This window comes from Petaurus breviceps, unplaced genomic scaffold (assembly GCF_028583685.1).
Source record: "Petaurus breviceps papuanus isolate PSGF00001 unplaced genomic scaffold, PetGlider_PUasm1.0 173, whole genome shotgun sequence".
Lineage (NCBI taxonomy): Eukaryota > Metazoa > Chordata > Mammalia > Diprotodontia > Petauridae > Petaurus > Petaurus breviceps.
In genome coordinates, this window is record NW_027185759.1 from 33,392,531 (window position 1) to 33,409,102 (window position 16,572).

A 16,572-nucleotide genomic window follows, 5' to 3' on the forward strand; every position below is an offset into this window, starting at 1 on the left:
CACTGCGCCACTGGCTGCCCCAATGGGTTTTCTTAATAACCCTACATATTTTATTTTATGCATTTAAAATCATCATTCTAAGAAGGAGTCTAGGGGTTTCCCCAGACTGACTCCACTCAGCACCAGGCCTGGCACATAGTAAACCCTTAATAAATGTCAATTGATTGATTGATGAAAGGAGCCCAGGACACAAAATAGGCTAAGAATCCCTGGACAAATGTTATTTGGCATTTAAAGTCCTCTGAATGTGGCTCTGGCTCGTTCTTTTGTTTGTTTTTTAACTTTATTTTAAATTTCCTCACCTTTAGAATAATCTGAGTCACTCAGACACCCTCTAAAACTCCCCTTCTGGCTCTCACTCTAGGATAAAGAGAGAAATCTGAAATTGTGTAAGAAGCAATATGTTGTTTATACTGTGTGACCTTGGGGGGACCCTTGACTGCTCTTTGGGCCCTTCTTTCCTCATGACAGAAAGGGTTAATACCAAATGCAACATGGACTGCCACTCCCTTAAATGATCCTTGTAAGGTCAGAATTTCAGTAATGTCCGTACATTTCTGTTCTTAAGATATTTAGCCTTGATTAGGTTGAGCTGAAAGTTCCCACACCCAGAGATTTTACCTTGTAAAAGCACCTAACTGAAATAGGATCTCAGCTTCTAATGATCCATCAGGATCCATTAGGATCCTTGGCACAAAAAGCAAAACAGTCAGAATGCAGTTGATTTCCTTGTGCAGATTGCCAAGGACCATAGGGGTCTTGGAGTTGGGAGACCCACTGTGTTCTGTACTTCTGGTTCCTCCCCCAGGGTGGCAGGTTTGCTATCTCAGTTAAAAACCGATTTATTCCTCAACTCATAGTTTTGATTTATTTCAGGACTTGACTCTCCTGTAAGCTGGTAGGGGGCAGGGTTGAACTGAATGATCTCTAAGAATTCTCCCAGCTCTAAAATGCCCCATTTATCCCATGAGAAATACTTACTCAATTGAGATAATGACAGCATTCAGTTCCTCTGCCATTGTTGAACAGAGATCATCGTAATAGCTAATTCCTGGAAGAGACAGAATGTTGGGTGTGGCATCTACCATATTTTAAAGTCATCAACTGTTCTTAAATCATATTAAGCATAATAAGCTTCTGGAACTGGCCTTGGACTTTTATCACCTCAACACAATCTCACTGAAGGCAGGCTTCTCAGTTTAAACATCAAATGCCAAGATTAAATCTTTGCACAGTGCTTGGAACACAAAGTGCTTAACAAATGTTTGTTGACTGACTTGTGGGTTTATCTAAATGTCTGAAATGAAAGAAATTTCCCCAAGCAAGATGCAAAATCCAGTGGTTGAGCTCTTCTTTCAGTAGAAATCAAGTTCAGTGGGAGGAAGTAAGGTGTTTCTTTTAGGAGGCTGGGAAGGAGGACTACTTAACCAGCTGCATACCAGCACTCAGTCTCACCCCTACCCTGACCCTACCTCTGTCCCTCACACATTTGGCCCTAGTCAGAGCCAAGAAGTTTGTTTTGGTGTGAGCTGGATTTTTTGGTACACATTTGTGTTCCGCCTCCCATGTAGCTAGATCTTCTGGCAAGCTGCCTTCGCACGGGCCATACACCATGCTTGGAATGCATCTTCATCACTCACATTTATATGGCACTCACCCCGTGCTAGGGCTAGGCACTCACTGTGTTAAGATGCAATCTGAGCAACACCTTTTGCAAGAAGCCTTGTCTGATCCCTCCCCTTCCTCGAAACTTTATGGTGAACTATCTTCTCCATAGAAACATTAATTTGCTTTTTTTTTTTTAAGGGAATCAAAGTTAAGTGACTTGCCCAGGATCACATAGCTAGTAAGTGTCTGAGGCCAAATTTGAACTCAGATCCTTCAGACTCCAGGACTGGTGCTCTCTCTACTGTGCCACCTAGCTGCCCCAGGGTCACACAGTCAACACATGTCAGAAGCAGGACCTGAACCCAGGACTTTATGACTCCAAGGCCAGCTCTCTATAACACAATGCAGTATGAATACCAGATGCTTAATAAATGAGTGTTGAATTAAATTGGCCACCTAACAAGCTTTGACACCAGGGCAAAACAGCTGTGAATTCTTAAAATTTCATTTGTGCTTCAAGATTGAGACTCACAAAAATCCTGTTGAAGTAGGTAGGACAGATATCTATCTCCATTTTACAGATGAGGAAACTGGAGCACAGAGAGGTAAAGGGACCTGTCCAAGGTCAGAGTAAGAGTGTCAGAGGGGGATTTAACTAGCACTCCATCTTTTACCTGGACCTGTGACTTTTCTATTCTCCATATTCTCCTCTAGGCAAGGGCTGAACAGCACCGATGACAGCCAGCCTCCTGCCCAGAACAAACATCTGGATAATGTTTATGAACCATCCTGAATGAAAGGTAACCCAAAGTCCAGATTAGACTGGGATGATCTCAGGTTTTTGCTGTTTAATGTACAGGTAAGTTTTTGTATAACCTGGAGTCTAACAGGGAGGTGCTAAAAATTTGTTTGCCAATACCTAATCACCATTTTAACCTTCTTATGGTAATTCACACGTGATGCTGCCCACATCAGGGTGTGGTCTACAGTTTAGCTTAGAGCTGGTGGAGACTCAGGGACAAGGCAACTTTCATAAGATCCATGTTGCTGATGGGAGTCCCATGAGGCACACCAAGAAAGCCTGTTCTAGCAGCCTTTCTCCACTACCGAGGCTACTGGGCTTAGTCTGGGGCTAGGAAGCATACATTTAGAGTTGGAAGGGACCTGAGAAGTAATCCAGTCCAACCCCTTCCTTTATAAAAGGAAGGGTGAAAAGGCATGAATCATAGATTGAGAGCTAGAAGGAACCTTAGAATTCAATCCCCTCATTTTACAGGTGAGAAAACAAAGACCTAGAGAGGCCAGGTGATTTACCAGAGGCCACATAGATTAATTAGGGGCAGGGCCAGGCTCTAAATCCCATTAAGTTCAAATCCAGGAGTATTTCTCCAGTTCCATGACAACTTCAAAGTTTAGGGCAGGGTTTTGTTTTGGTTTTTTTTGGGAAGGGGTATGGGAGTAAATATGGTTGTTAAATGTTTTATTGGGTTTATTTGGAGGAAATGGTTTTTAGATACTATCAGCAGGTTCACAATTATTGTGCTCAAGGCATGGAAAATACTTTGACACAGCCTATAGACTCTACTTTAAAAAACCAAAACCAAAACCACCTGAACTAACAAAAAACCACCCTTGGGCAGACTCCATCCAAAGCCATTAGAGGTGGTCCAAAACATACTTGCACTTGCCAGGGCCCATCCTCCTCCATGGATGTAAATAATACCACTCTTCAATGGTTCTTTGGCCTTGGGGAAACCTTCAAAAACTCTGACTTCGACACCATCAAAATTGGTATCGGTGATCCGGACTTTCGGAGACGACCAGGCGCTTTTCCTGCCGAAAGACACGATGATGAAATTCAGGGCGATGAGATGATGGCTGAAGCCCATGTATTGGATCAGATGACTCTGAAAAGCAAGGCAGAAGATTAAGGAAAAGTGCTCGTTTCTGCTTCATCTGAAGCTCACCACCCCTGGGGCTTCCTGAGTCCTTATTTACTGAGCCAGAGCCTATGGGAAAATGGGGCTGGGCCTGACACAGCTGGCATTGACACAGTGCTCTGAGGTTTGCAAAGCCCTTTACTGGGGTCATTTCATTTGGCCGTCACCATAACTCTGTGAAGTACATTCTATTATTATCCCTATTTTACACATGGGGATCAGAGGCTGAGGATAGTTAAGTACCTTGGTCACACACTAAGTCACACAACTAAATATGAGGCAGAATTTGAACTCAGTTCTTCCTGACTCTAAATGTAACACATTCTATCCACTGCCTTTAGGTGGATAGTGTCTATAAGGTGTACACAAGGCTCACACACACACAGATGTTCACACTCCAATAGCAAAAGGCATAGATAATGATAGCTTCCATCTGGGTGGTGTTTCCATATGGCGTCTCATTTGAGGCTCCCAACAACCTTGTGGGATAGGATCTGCTATTATCTTTCTTGTATGAGGTTCAGAGAAGTTAATTGACTCATCCAGGGCCATGCAGGCAGTGAGTGTCTGAGGCAGGCTTCAAACTCCGGTCTTCCTAACTCCAAAGTCCAGGGGTCAATCCACAAAAGCACATTGCCCAAGATAAAGTGAGGAAGGTCCTTTCAAAGCAAGAGATACAGTCTACTGACTCCCAAAGGGGTTGTGGAGAGGGCTCCCACAATCTCACATATGGGTTGTTAAAGAAATTTTGGAGGAGATGGAGGAAATTTTGGCTATAGTGGAAACTCTGGTGGAACAGATGGTTACTGTGGTATAAGCGGAGGCAGTTATGAAGGTAGAGATGGTGGGTCTGATAGAATGAATGGAGAAGGTGGTAGTTATGGAGAGCCAAAAGTGGAGGGGTTATGGCCGTGTTAGACGAGGATGCGGAAACCAAGGAGGTAGGTATGTGTGGTGCTGGTGCTGGAGGAGGAGGTGATGTTTACAGTGGAGGAAGGTGTTTGGTAACCATGGTAACACTGAGACCCAGTGATTCCGAGACCCTGGTGGGCAGCAGCAGCAACCAAATTATGGCCCCGTGAAAGGAGCTCAGTCCCCATGGCTGTGGTTATGGATCTGGTGGTGAAAGCAGTGACTATGGGCAGCAGAAATTTAGAAAAACTCATCACTCTTTCACAACATGACTAATGTGGAAATACGTTTAACATGATTGTACTTGTATAACCTATAATCCTCAGACTGCTTGCTGTCTTGGGGAGGGGAGAGATGGAAGGAGAAAAATTTGAAGCTCCAAATTTTATAAAAATGAAAGCTGGAAACTATCTTTACATGTAATCAGGAAAAATAATATGAAAAAAAAAACTCATCACAAAAGGGTCACATTTTTTGAAGAAGAGAGGGTAAGGGGTCATGAGGAAGGTTAGTGAATACTTTGAGACAGTCATCTCAACGCATTAGAGGAACTATAAAAATCAACCACAAAAGGAACAAGAATCTCTGGTCAGAAAAGTTGTTGCTCAACTGCAACAACTCTGCTTAAACAAGCAAAAGCTTAAAGCTTTAAACTTGGGTTGAATTAGGAAATCCATTCTCATTGGTGGCTATCACAGAGAATGTTTGCAAAAAGGGCAACAAAGTCCTGTCTCCGAGACAGGAGCTCCTGAGGTCACTGAACAACACCGTAGCTTTATCTGTTCTTTTCAACAGACTGTACCTAGAGTCCTGTAAATTGAGGTACCAACAGTGAACAACAGTCAGGAATGTTTGCTTTTCAATATTTCTGCAGTTCAGGTTTTCTACATTTTAGTAGAGTAACTTTAACGAAATTTGGTTTTGAAGGTCCATTGATGAATAGTTCTGATGCCAAGAGTCAGTGAGAGAGAATGGGTACAGACCTGTCTCTGACCCACATTGGCTGTGAGACCCTGGGCAAGGGTCCCAGACAACTCTCTAAGGTGGGAAGCTGCGGAGAAACAGGTGATCTTTAGTGGAAGAAGTCCCCCACCAGGTCCAGTTGAAAAAATTTCCCAAGTTAAAATCAGAACTAAAAAAAGGAAAGTCTGAGCTACTTTGGATTATATACCGCAGGACAAGCACTGAAACAGCAGGGTGTCTATGCATATGTGTATATGTCTGTGGTGTAGATGACCTGGATTTAGCGGCAAGGAGGCCTTAGATTGAATCTCACCTCCAACACTGGCTGTGCGACCCTGGGGGGCTCCTCAGTTTCCCCATTAAAATTTTTTTTTTAATTTTTTGCTTTTTTTGAAGGGGGAAGGCAGGGCAATTGGGATTAACTGACTTACCCAAGGTGATGTCTGAGACAGGATTAGAACTCAGGTCCTCCTGACTCTAGGGCCGGTGCTATATTGACTGTTCCACCTAGCCGCCCCTTCCCCATTTTTTTTAAATGAGAGTGTTGAACTTGTTGATCCCTCAGGCCCCTTCCCCACTTTAAACTGTATGGCTTGGGGAGCAGCCAGGTGGCAGCTGTGAATAGAGCACAGGCCCTGGAGTCAGGAGGACCTGAGTTCAAATCCGACCTCAGACCCTTAACACCTACTAGCCATATCACCTTTGACAAGTCACTTAACCCAATTGCCCTAACAAACCCTATGCCTTTCCCCCCATATCCTCCATGGAAGGGGAAAGGACTGCGTGGTTTGTTTGTATGGGCATCCCTAGAACTAAGCAGTGTCTAGCATATATACAGATAAAGCATTTATTAAGGCCTTACTATCTGTCATATGTTGAGTCCATTGAGACTGAATTTATCACTCTGAGGATGCTTACTTAATTATTGCCTAAAACTGCTGATGGGAGGTTGGTGATTTCCAAGTCAAGTTTTGCAAACAATACCCTAGGGTATCTCCAGTGTGCCAAGGCTGGGCCCAAATCCACCAAAGCAAAGCCTTTCTTTCTTTCTGTTTAGGAAGTGACTAGCTTGACCATTTTTTTTTTTAAATGCAGCATCTGGCACTTTTAGGGGAGGAAGGATTTTTTTTTTAAATCAAAGGATAATGAATTGAAACTTCACAAAGGCTTCTAATGTCACTGCAGGAAGAATCATGTCTATTAATGCTTCCCAGTTAAAAAAAAGTTCATGAGAAAAGCTCTAGCAATAGGGAGTTGGGGGAGGGAGAAGAGGAGGAGGAAGGAGAAGGTATAAATAATCAGAGAAGATCTACAAAGAGGGGCTGGCTCCCCTCTCTTCTCTCTGGGTCCCATGTTGAAATCAGGTACTTCCTTCCACTTCCAAAAGGGGAATGTCAAACAGAAAGAAGACTCTGACCAAATAAACCCTAGGGAACTAGGGCAGGCATCCTAGGCTTCCCAGGGCTAGGGGAAGTAAAGGATCTAAGAGGCAGCCTGCCCTATGTATTTGTACAATCCTCTTCCTCCCCATCCAGGCTTCCTCCCTGCAAGAGTTAGATCTGATGGGAGAAGGGGCTGTGAGTAATGGATGAGAGGGGTTTGTAGGGATGAACCGAGAGTTGCAAAAAGAATCCTACACTAAAGATTCCCAAAGCCAGGACGAAACTGCCAGCTCTCAGGGCATGATGACCATGTGGCAGTAAACATTTGGGTGAGTTCATACTTTAGAGATGCCAAAGATTTGCCTTCAAATTCTGCCCTTCATTCATTCATTCACTTGCTGGATATTGATAGAAAACAGAGAGAGCTCTGTACTTGGGAAGACAAACCTTAGATAGGACATATGTCCTCAGTAATTCCCAAATCTGGTTTTGGAACCAATATCCCTAGGGGACCTCCAGTGAACTAAGAGCTTTCCAAAATCCTCAAGAGAAAAATCCCTTTATGAAGCAACTGGCTTGGTGATTGTTGTTTTTTTTTAATGTAACATGCAACAATTACAGAGAAAAAGTCCATGTCCTCACTGGGTATAATATAACAGGGAGATTAGATATAAATACAACTAATATGAATTATTATTATACAGCATCCTAGACAAGTGACCTGACATCTCAGTGCTTATAAATTCGCATAGACATATTTCAACACTAAAAACTTCAGGGAAGTTGCAGGTCTGTATTGGGAGAGGGTATTTTCTCACCCGGGAGTTCCCAATACCAGTAGAATCACAGGTTCAGACTCTATCTTTCTGTACATTAGACAGGCACAGAATCACAAAATCAGAGAATTTCAGAATTGGAAGGGACCTTGGAAGGTCATTTATTCCAGGCAGGGTAAATGCCCAGGGTCACAGAGGTAGTAAATGACAGAGGCAGGACCCCTAGATTCCAAATGCCATGGTCTTTTCCATACCACATCACAACTCGATGATTGCAAAGCTGATTTCCATTACTAAAACACTGTTTTGATAAAATCTGAATTAGTCATTAACTTGGCAGAATTTCAGATAATTTAACACAGGTCTTTTCAAGAAAGAGGAGAATTCCTAGAGCCCTCAGTCTGAGGGGAGGGTTTTTTTTCCCCACTCAGATTATCTTGTATGACCTCAGTGTCCTGTCTAGTTCCTGAAACCAAGGCCATTCCCCGTTTGTGCTTCTCACTGAAACCCCCAGAGGGTAGAGAGTTTTCCTGGTCCGAGTCACAGCCCCCAAACCCCAGGATCTGCCCTACTGACCCTTCCCTATCTCCCCAGACATGGCCCCAATCTCAACTATAACCCATTATTCTACCCTCCAAAGTGAGGAGATCTTGGTCACAGGTCTACATCACCAGACTCCCTGCTCCCCAAGAGTAAGCACCCAAACCTGGGGAAGCCATATGTAACCCAAAGGTCTACGAAGATCCCCCCTGACCAAGAAGTTTGTCATGTGGGAGTTAGACACCCAGTGGATACTCCTCGCCCCCATCTCAAGCTTCAGGTAAAGTCTATCTTTATAATATGTTTCTCATGGTCATCTGATATATACATATATACATAGATCTGCATGAATACACACACATTTGCATGTTTATTGATATGCATTTATGTGCATTCATATATATTCACGCATGTATATACATACACACATATAAGAAAACACTAGGTACCAGCACAGCATGTTCTCAAATAAAAACTGCATTTTCCTTGCTAAAAAATAGGGGAGACAAACCTTTTGTTACTGCAAATTACTTTAGAGATGATGCTATATAAAAGATATTTTTAGTTTCACATATACTCTCCCAGTTCTACCACGTAGATGAAAATGCTCATTTTATTTGGTGTTAAATTTAGAATTTTTTAAAATGAAAAGAAAATTGAGATGAAGCTAATGACTTTTTTTAAATGACATCATGCCACCTTGGCTTGACAATGGCCATTCACAGAGTTGCTTGTAGCTCAGCTGACTGAGTGTACTCTAAAGTCACAGCCACCGGAGGCCCTGGAACTGGAACTTCATTCAGTGGACTATTCATTGTTAACATTATTTTATCCTCTACCTTGCTCTGCAGAACCCTTTAATGTCAGGTGCCAATAGATCACACACAAGACTTAGGGCAAAAATAAAAGCCTTGGTTATCTGGTCACTTCCCAGTACAAACCCTCCAAGTGAGGCCAAGACTATGCACCAGGGGTCCCTCACCTTTAGGTGAGGAAGGGTGATCATTTTTGTTTCTTCCCCTCCCTACTAGACAGCCCAGAAGACTCAGGGAAAGGTTACAGAAGGAGCAAACGTGTGGGAGTTTTACAAGGCAGGAATCACAGGACTGTTGATTTAGAGCTGGACAGAACCCAAGAAGTTATGGTAGGCAAAGCCTTCATTTCACAGAGGAAAAACAGGGAAGGGAAGTAATTTGCCCAAAACTAGCGAGGAATCAGCCCATAGAACAAACATTTGAACTCTGATCCACCTTGCGGCACTCCCCTCTACAAACACTCTGGTCTAGCCAAACTGGCTTTTTTTGGACTGTCTTTCATACCGAGCACTCCATCACTCATATTTTTTTTAAAAACTTATTTATTTATTTTTAGTTTTCAACATTTGATTTTATAAGATTTTGAGTTCTAAATTTCCCCCCCTTCCTCTACTTCCTCCTCCCTGAGATGGCATGAAATCTGATACAGGCTATACATGTAGGATCATGTTAAATCTATTTCCACACTAATGTTGTAAAAGAAGAATCAGAACAAAAAGGAAAAACCATGAGAAAGAAAAAAATAAAAAAACAACAAAGAGAAAATAGTCTGCTTCCATCTGCATTCAGACTCCATTGTTCTTCCTCAGGATGTGGATGGCACTGTCCATCATGAGTCTTTTGGACTTGTCTTAGATCATCTTGTATCTATTCAGTATATCCCTACATAGGGACATATCTCTCCAATCTTTATTAGCAAAGGGGAGGACAGAATCCGTTAATCTAACCAGCTATCAGGTGTGCCCTGTACAGAACCTCAGAGTTGGAAAGGACCTAGAGATCATCTGGTCCAATCCTATAGGAATGCCCTTGACAAGATACCCAACAAATGTCTATCCAATCTTTGCTTGAAAACCTCCCATGAGGGAGAGCTCACTACATCCCAATGTAGCACGTTCCCTTTGGGAATGGCATCTATTTGTTAGAAAGATTTTCCCTTCATACCTTTCCAGACTTTTTACATCTTACCACCTTCAATATACAGTGATTCTGGCCTCTTTGCTGTTCCTTGTACAAAACCCTCGATTCTCTTGATTCCCAACATTCCCACTGGCTGTCCCCCATGATTGGTAATCTCTCCCTCCCTACCATCACCTCCCTGGATTCCTTCAATTCTCAACTAAAATCCTACCTTCTGCAAAAAGCCTTTCCTGTCTCTCCTTAATGCTAGTGCCTTCTCTCTGTTTATTATCTCTAATATATCCCGTATATATCTTGTTTATATATATTATTTGCATGTTGTTTCCCTCATTAAATTGTGAGCTCCTGGAGACCAGGGATCCTTTTTGCTATTTCTTTTATCCCTAGAATTTAGCACAGTGCCTGGGCATATAGTTGGTGCTCAGTAATGTTTGTTGATTTAACCTGACTGTCATCAAGCCCAAATGTGTCCCCTATGCAAATCCTAACCATCTCTCGTAACTCTGCCCTCTGTTGCCAAGCTTAGCATAGCTCATCCCCCATTTACATCCAGTTTAAACAATCTAGGTTTTTCTGCAGGGATTCCTTCTTGAGGATGAAACCCCCCCAATACACACACACATCATTCTGTCTTTCCTATTTCTATACTCTGCATACCCAGTAAAGAATCTACAAGAGCTATAGTACTTGTGTGCATTCCCAAAGGAGGGCCAAAGCTGCCTTTGACTAGAGGTGATGGCTTTGAAGGTCTCTTCCAACTGGAAATCCCAACATTCTGTGATCCTATACTGGCACCAGAGATGGGAGGGGCCTTAGAGTCAACTTGAGCCCAGCTCCATCATTTTACAAATGAGGGAACGTAGGTCCAGAGAAATTAAAGGACTTGCCCATTGTCACAACACAGCTAGTAAATGTCTGGGCTGACTGCCAGGGTCCCCGAGGCAGGGACTGACAGGGGTTTTGGAAATTCTCGTCAATGTTTTAGTGAGTTTAGTTTTATGAATTAGAGTCAAAGGTGATATATAAATAGTAAACTCAAAAAGCAAAACTCTCTCCCAGCTTCAGCTAGCAGAAAGGAAGGGTGTTTTTTTTTTTTTCCTGCCCTTCATCTGACTTCTGAAATACATTATGCAAGACTTCTGAATCAGGAGTTAATTTTCCATGGTTGAACACCAGTGGGGAGCAAATCTGACTCTGCTTTTTCTAAATATTAATGCAAGGACCTGTAATGTAGGCAATATGGCCAAGTTTCAGTTCTCCATCATCTTAAGTTGCTCCAATTTCATCAGTGTGGGATAGCCTGAAGATCCCAATCCATCTAGAACTTATCAGATGGTCTTGGAGTGTTGCCAGAGTTTAAAACAATGTCATTTACCCCCTCCCTTAGCAGTGATGAAACTTTCTATACCGAGGTTGGTTCTCAGACAGCAGACACATAGCCTACTGGGCCTGTAACTGGAATTTCCACATTAACTGGACCCACCAGGGCTTCAACATAACATGATGAGACACCAGGATAGGGCTTCAGGTGGTTGGATCTAGAGTCAGGATGATCTGAGTTCAAATCCTGCCTCAGACATGTACGGGCTTTGTGACTAGGCAAGTCACTTAACCTCTCTCGGCATCATTTTCCTCATCTGTAAAATATGGATGGTAATAGCACCTACCTCCCAGGGTTGTTGTGAGAACAAAATGGGATAAAGTTTGTAAAGGACTTGGAAAACCTTAAAAGCACTGTATACCTACTCATGTTGGTTAGCCTTATTTTTATAATTCAGGAAAGGATATATGTAAAATACAGACTTTCCTCGATCCTCCCCAATATACCTCCCCTTCTTTTGGTGATGTAGATTGTGATCCATCCATGCCTACCTGCTCATCCTATGTGACCCTCATTCAGGTTCTCCTAAAAATCGCCTGGAGTCAAACAAAGCAAGGAAATAAGTGACTTGTAGACTACCCTTCACTCCAGGGGTGGGTAGGGGAACCATTTGGGGGCTTGTATAGATTCCTCCATGAGTGAAAAGGCAGATTCATCTTATTCATCAAACTGATGAACTCATAAGCATTAATCAACCCCTTTCTCTGTGCTCAGCATAGCTCTATACAAAGTTCAAAATGAAACAGTCCCTGCCTTCAAGGAACTTACATTCTAAAGGAGAACCACATACTTCTATGTCAACCAACCAGCATACATTTATTTGGCTCCTAAAGTATCAGATACCTGGAGTACAAAGATAAAAGCAAAACTGTCCCTGCCCTCAAATAACTTAGAATTTATCAAGATAAACTATAACATCAATGTCTCCCAAAAGAGACTCTTTCCAAATCACCCTCGGAAACTGGGCAGCCAGGATCACACATCACATCATGGGACCTTAGATTTTAGAACTGAAAGGAGCCTTAGAAGCCAGTGAGTCCAACAGCCTTATTTTAAGATAAAGAAACTGACAGCTGGGTGTCTCAGTGGATAGAGTGCTGGGCATGAAGTCAGGAAGACTCAAATCTGGCCTCAGATACTTACTAGCTGTGTGACCCTGGGTAAGTCATTCAACCTCATTTGCCTCAGTTTCCTCATCTGTAAAATGAGCTGGAAAAGGAAATGGCAAACCACTTCAGGATCTTTGCCAAGAAAACCCCAAAAGGGGTCACAAAGAGTAAGTCACAACTGAAAAAAAATGACTAAACAACAAAAAGAGACTGAGGAAGAGAATGCTGCTAGCAAGGGTCTGAGGCGTATCTGAAGTCAGTTCTTCCTGATTCTACAACCCACTTTCTACCCTCTATACCATGCTGCTAAATTTACAGCAATTCCAAAGATCTGCCATTCTCTTTTATTTTTACAAGCGAAATACTAAGGATGTGGGAAATATGCCCAAAGAGAAGGGAAACAGGGATTAACTGCTTACTCCTAACAGCATAAACAAAGCTCTCAGGGAGGCCAGGTAGCACAGAGAGTAAGAGCACCGGCTCCAGTGTTGAGAAGACCTGGAGATCGAATCCCGGGCTCAGACACTTAGCACCCACCCAGAAACACCTGGCCGTGTAACCTCGAGCAAGTTACTTAACCCCAATTGCTTAAAAAAAAAAACAACAAAGCTCTCTTGGGCTACAAATCTAAGACACAATGATGGGAGTGGTTGGTACATACACCCAATGCCCAGAAAGATCGCTTTCTACTAGAATGAAGATGCTTTCACTTCAATTAGTGTGTATCTACACACCCAACAATCTAATCCAATACATTCATTCAAAGCCTCAAGTAGCTTCTTGGCATGTGGCCTTATTAGCTTGTCAAAAATTTCATGCCCATCTCTTATGCCATTCTGTATTATAGTTATTCATCCATGGGTCCTTCCCACGGCAGACAGACTGTAAGCTAACAAAGGACCCTGGACATACTTTTATTCCTTCTGTGTTCCCCAGCACACAGTACATGATGTGTTCATACATGCACTGCATGATGGGACAAAGGACACTTAGAAGCAAGGACAGTCTGGATGTCAGTGCTCACTACTTTAAAACAGGCAGGTAAAGGTCAGGCTGATTGCAGTGGGAGTCAGAGAACCTGGTTTATAGCCCTCACCCTGCCACTAGGGCAAATTACTTGTCTCCAAGTCTCAGCTGCTTCATCGGTAAAGCAAGGGGGGTGGAAGGTAGACCAGAGGTCCTCGGAGAGCCCTTTCAGCTCTAGAACTACGATCTGACCCGAGTAAACTCAAAAGAACTCAGAAGTTACTTGCTGGTTCTGATAGACGGTTGATTACCCAGTGAGTGAACACCTCTTATTTCCTATAGGAAACCCGTATGCATAGATGGTTTCTTTGGAGAATTGCCTTTGAGCTGATCCCTATAAGAATTCCCACCCATCAGAATCCAGGATGACGTTATGCCACACAATGTCCCACTGTGTTCATATTCTTACCTCTCTGCTGGCCCTTGAGTCAGTATCCCTTCCACTCCGTTCATCTCTCCTTGTTAACAGGAGTGAATAGAGTGCTAGACTTAGAACCAAGAAGTCGTGAGTTCAAATCCAGACTCAGACAACAGCTGTGTGACCCTGGCCAAGTCATTTTACCTCTACCTCAGTTTCCTCAACCATAAAAATGAGGATAATAATAGCACATAAATTCCAGGCTTGCTGTGAGCCTCAAATGAGCTATAGCCCAATGCCTGGCAATAAATGCTGCTTATCTTCCTTCTTCCCTGCTTTCCCTATCTTACCGGTTATTCCTAATTTAACCTTAAGCCAGATCATCTGGCATAAATCCTTCTGTCTTTATTGTATAGATGTACACAGAGGTGACATAATTTACTCAACATCACATGAAAGTTGTGGCAGGACCAGGTTGAGAATACAGGTGTTCTACCTCCAGCTTCAGCAAATAACTACTGACCACCAAACCACTCAGCCTCAGTTTAGATGAGGTCTCACTCATGCTTGAAGGCTGGCTAGGACCCCACCCTCTTTCAAGGTATTCCCTTTTTACACCATCCAAAGAGAAAATTCTGTTGTTGTTCAGTCATTTCCAACTCTTTGTAACCTTGTGGACCAAACTGTCCTTGGTTTTTTCTTGGCAGAGATACTGGGGTGGTTTGCCATTTCCTTTTCCAGTGGATTTAGGCAGGCACAATGACTTGCCCGGGGTCACACAGCTAGTGTCTGAGGCCAAATTTGAACTCGGGTCTTCCTGACTCCACATCCACTGAGCCACTAGCTGCCTCCTCAAAGAGAACATACGTGATGAAAAAACCCACTGCTATTTATTGGTATTAGGAATAGATCTGTGATCTCCTTCAACAGGAAGTCATCCAGGGCATCCACCCAATGTGCTGGAGGCCCCTTTCATTTCTCCTAACTTTATAAGGATGCCAGTGGGTATCTGATGGTCCACCTGTCCTTCCCAGACCCTGACACATGGCTAGCCCATTTTCTCTTCCTAGCTGATGACACTGATTACTCCTAGACTTCAAAGTTCCTCATTGTTATATGAGGAATTCCACCCAGGAATTTGCCTTCAGGAAATTGCAAAGGGCCTTTCATGATGCTAGGCCTCCCCCAGAAAAAAAGTGTCATGCTTTAATACTAACATTCCACAGCTTACTACCTATGTGACTCCAAGCAAGCTGGCTTACTCCTCAGTTACTTATACAGTTAGAGAGCTGGACTCCATGATGTCTGAAGTCCCTCCCAGAAATAAAGCCAATGAACTCTTCTTACTCTACTAGTTTTTCCAAAACCCAATCACAGACACACACAATCATGTCACCTACCCCCAAAACTATCCAGCCTCCCTACAATTAATCATTAATTCCATGTTCCAACAGTAGGCTACATAGCCATTAGCGCGTGCCCCCCCCCCCAACTAATCTCATTCCTGTCTACCCCAGCCAGCAGCCAAAGTTCAAGAAAAGCAAATCTGCATCCTCTAATTCTTCCCCAGTTCTGGACTTTGATGTAGGGCATCAGTTCTTAAATCTCTTTAGGAAAAAAAAATGTCAGAAAACCTCTTCCCAACTTTGCCATCTCTTACCGAAAGCAAGGGCCTGGACTTAACTTCTCAGGAATCTAGTATAGGCAACTGTCTCCAAGGCTATAAGGTACAAAGTAGTCACTAATCTGCATTGGTAGAGGGAGCTTCCTCCTTGGGAGTTCCCAATACAAGTGAACTACAGCTCAGGTCCAAAAAAAAAGTGTAAAGGGGGAAGAAAAAAGGAGGAAGGGGAGAAGAAGAAAGAAGAGATGGGGGGGAAAAAAGGAGGTGGTAGAACCAGAGAACAGAGTCCAGGTAATAGGGAGTGTGGGGTGTGGGGGAAGGAGCATAACTAAGTGTCGGAACTGCACCGACAGGATCTAACTGCTTTATAGCAGAGATGAGGAAACAGAGGCCAGGCAAAGTCAAGGGACTTGCTAGAATTACAAGGGGATTTAAACCCAAGCCCTCAGGCTCCAGAACCAGTCCTTTTTCTACAGTACAATGCTTCCTCCCTTAATGAGATCATACAGAATGTTAAGGATGATCCTTTTCTATGGTTCATAAATCAGCCCTAAAAGGGACACTTCTAAGACTTTTTTTGCCCATTGGTCCCATATAACCTCCTAATAAGGCAGGACAACTTTTACTTGAATGTCAAGGCTTTTCCAATTTGGGGAGCCTTCCAATTCACTACACTCAAGTGAAAAGCAAAGCTCTCTTCTCAAGTGCCTCCTTTTCTTTTTTTCTATTGCAACATTTTTCCCAGGGCAAACAGAGACCTTTAGCTTTACCCTTCAATTTACTCATTCATTCCTTGGTTTCTCCAGTAGGGCCCCAGTTATTTAGAGAGGCAACCTTCCCACCTGCTGGGGTTAACAGAAAGCTGTGAAGCAACCATATCTGGGAGCAGTCCCAAGTTCTACCACCCAAGCAAAGAAAAGTGATTGCCCTTTCTTCCTCTGCCACCCCCACCACACACACACACACACACACACACACACACACACACACACACACAC

At 43.1% G+C, this 16,572-nt stretch overlaps 1 protein-coding gene across 1 annotated transcript in view; it reads right to left on the bottom strand.

Moving 5' to 3' along the window:
• The window catches only part of NCEH1 (neutral cholesterol ester hydrolase 1), a 55,925-nt gene that overhangs the window by 11,135 nt on the left and 28,218 nt on the right, over window positions 1-16,572 (bottom strand). The window contains exons 2-3 of the mRNA XM_069083595.1: window positions 3,287-3,515; window positions 982-1,051 (exon numbers count right to left, since the gene is read on the bottom strand). Coding sequence (XP_068939696.1) covers window positions 982-1,051; window positions 3,287-3,515 — 299 coding nt within the window. The remainder of the gene's footprint in view (window positions 1-981; window positions 1,052-3,286; window positions 3,516-16,572) is intronic.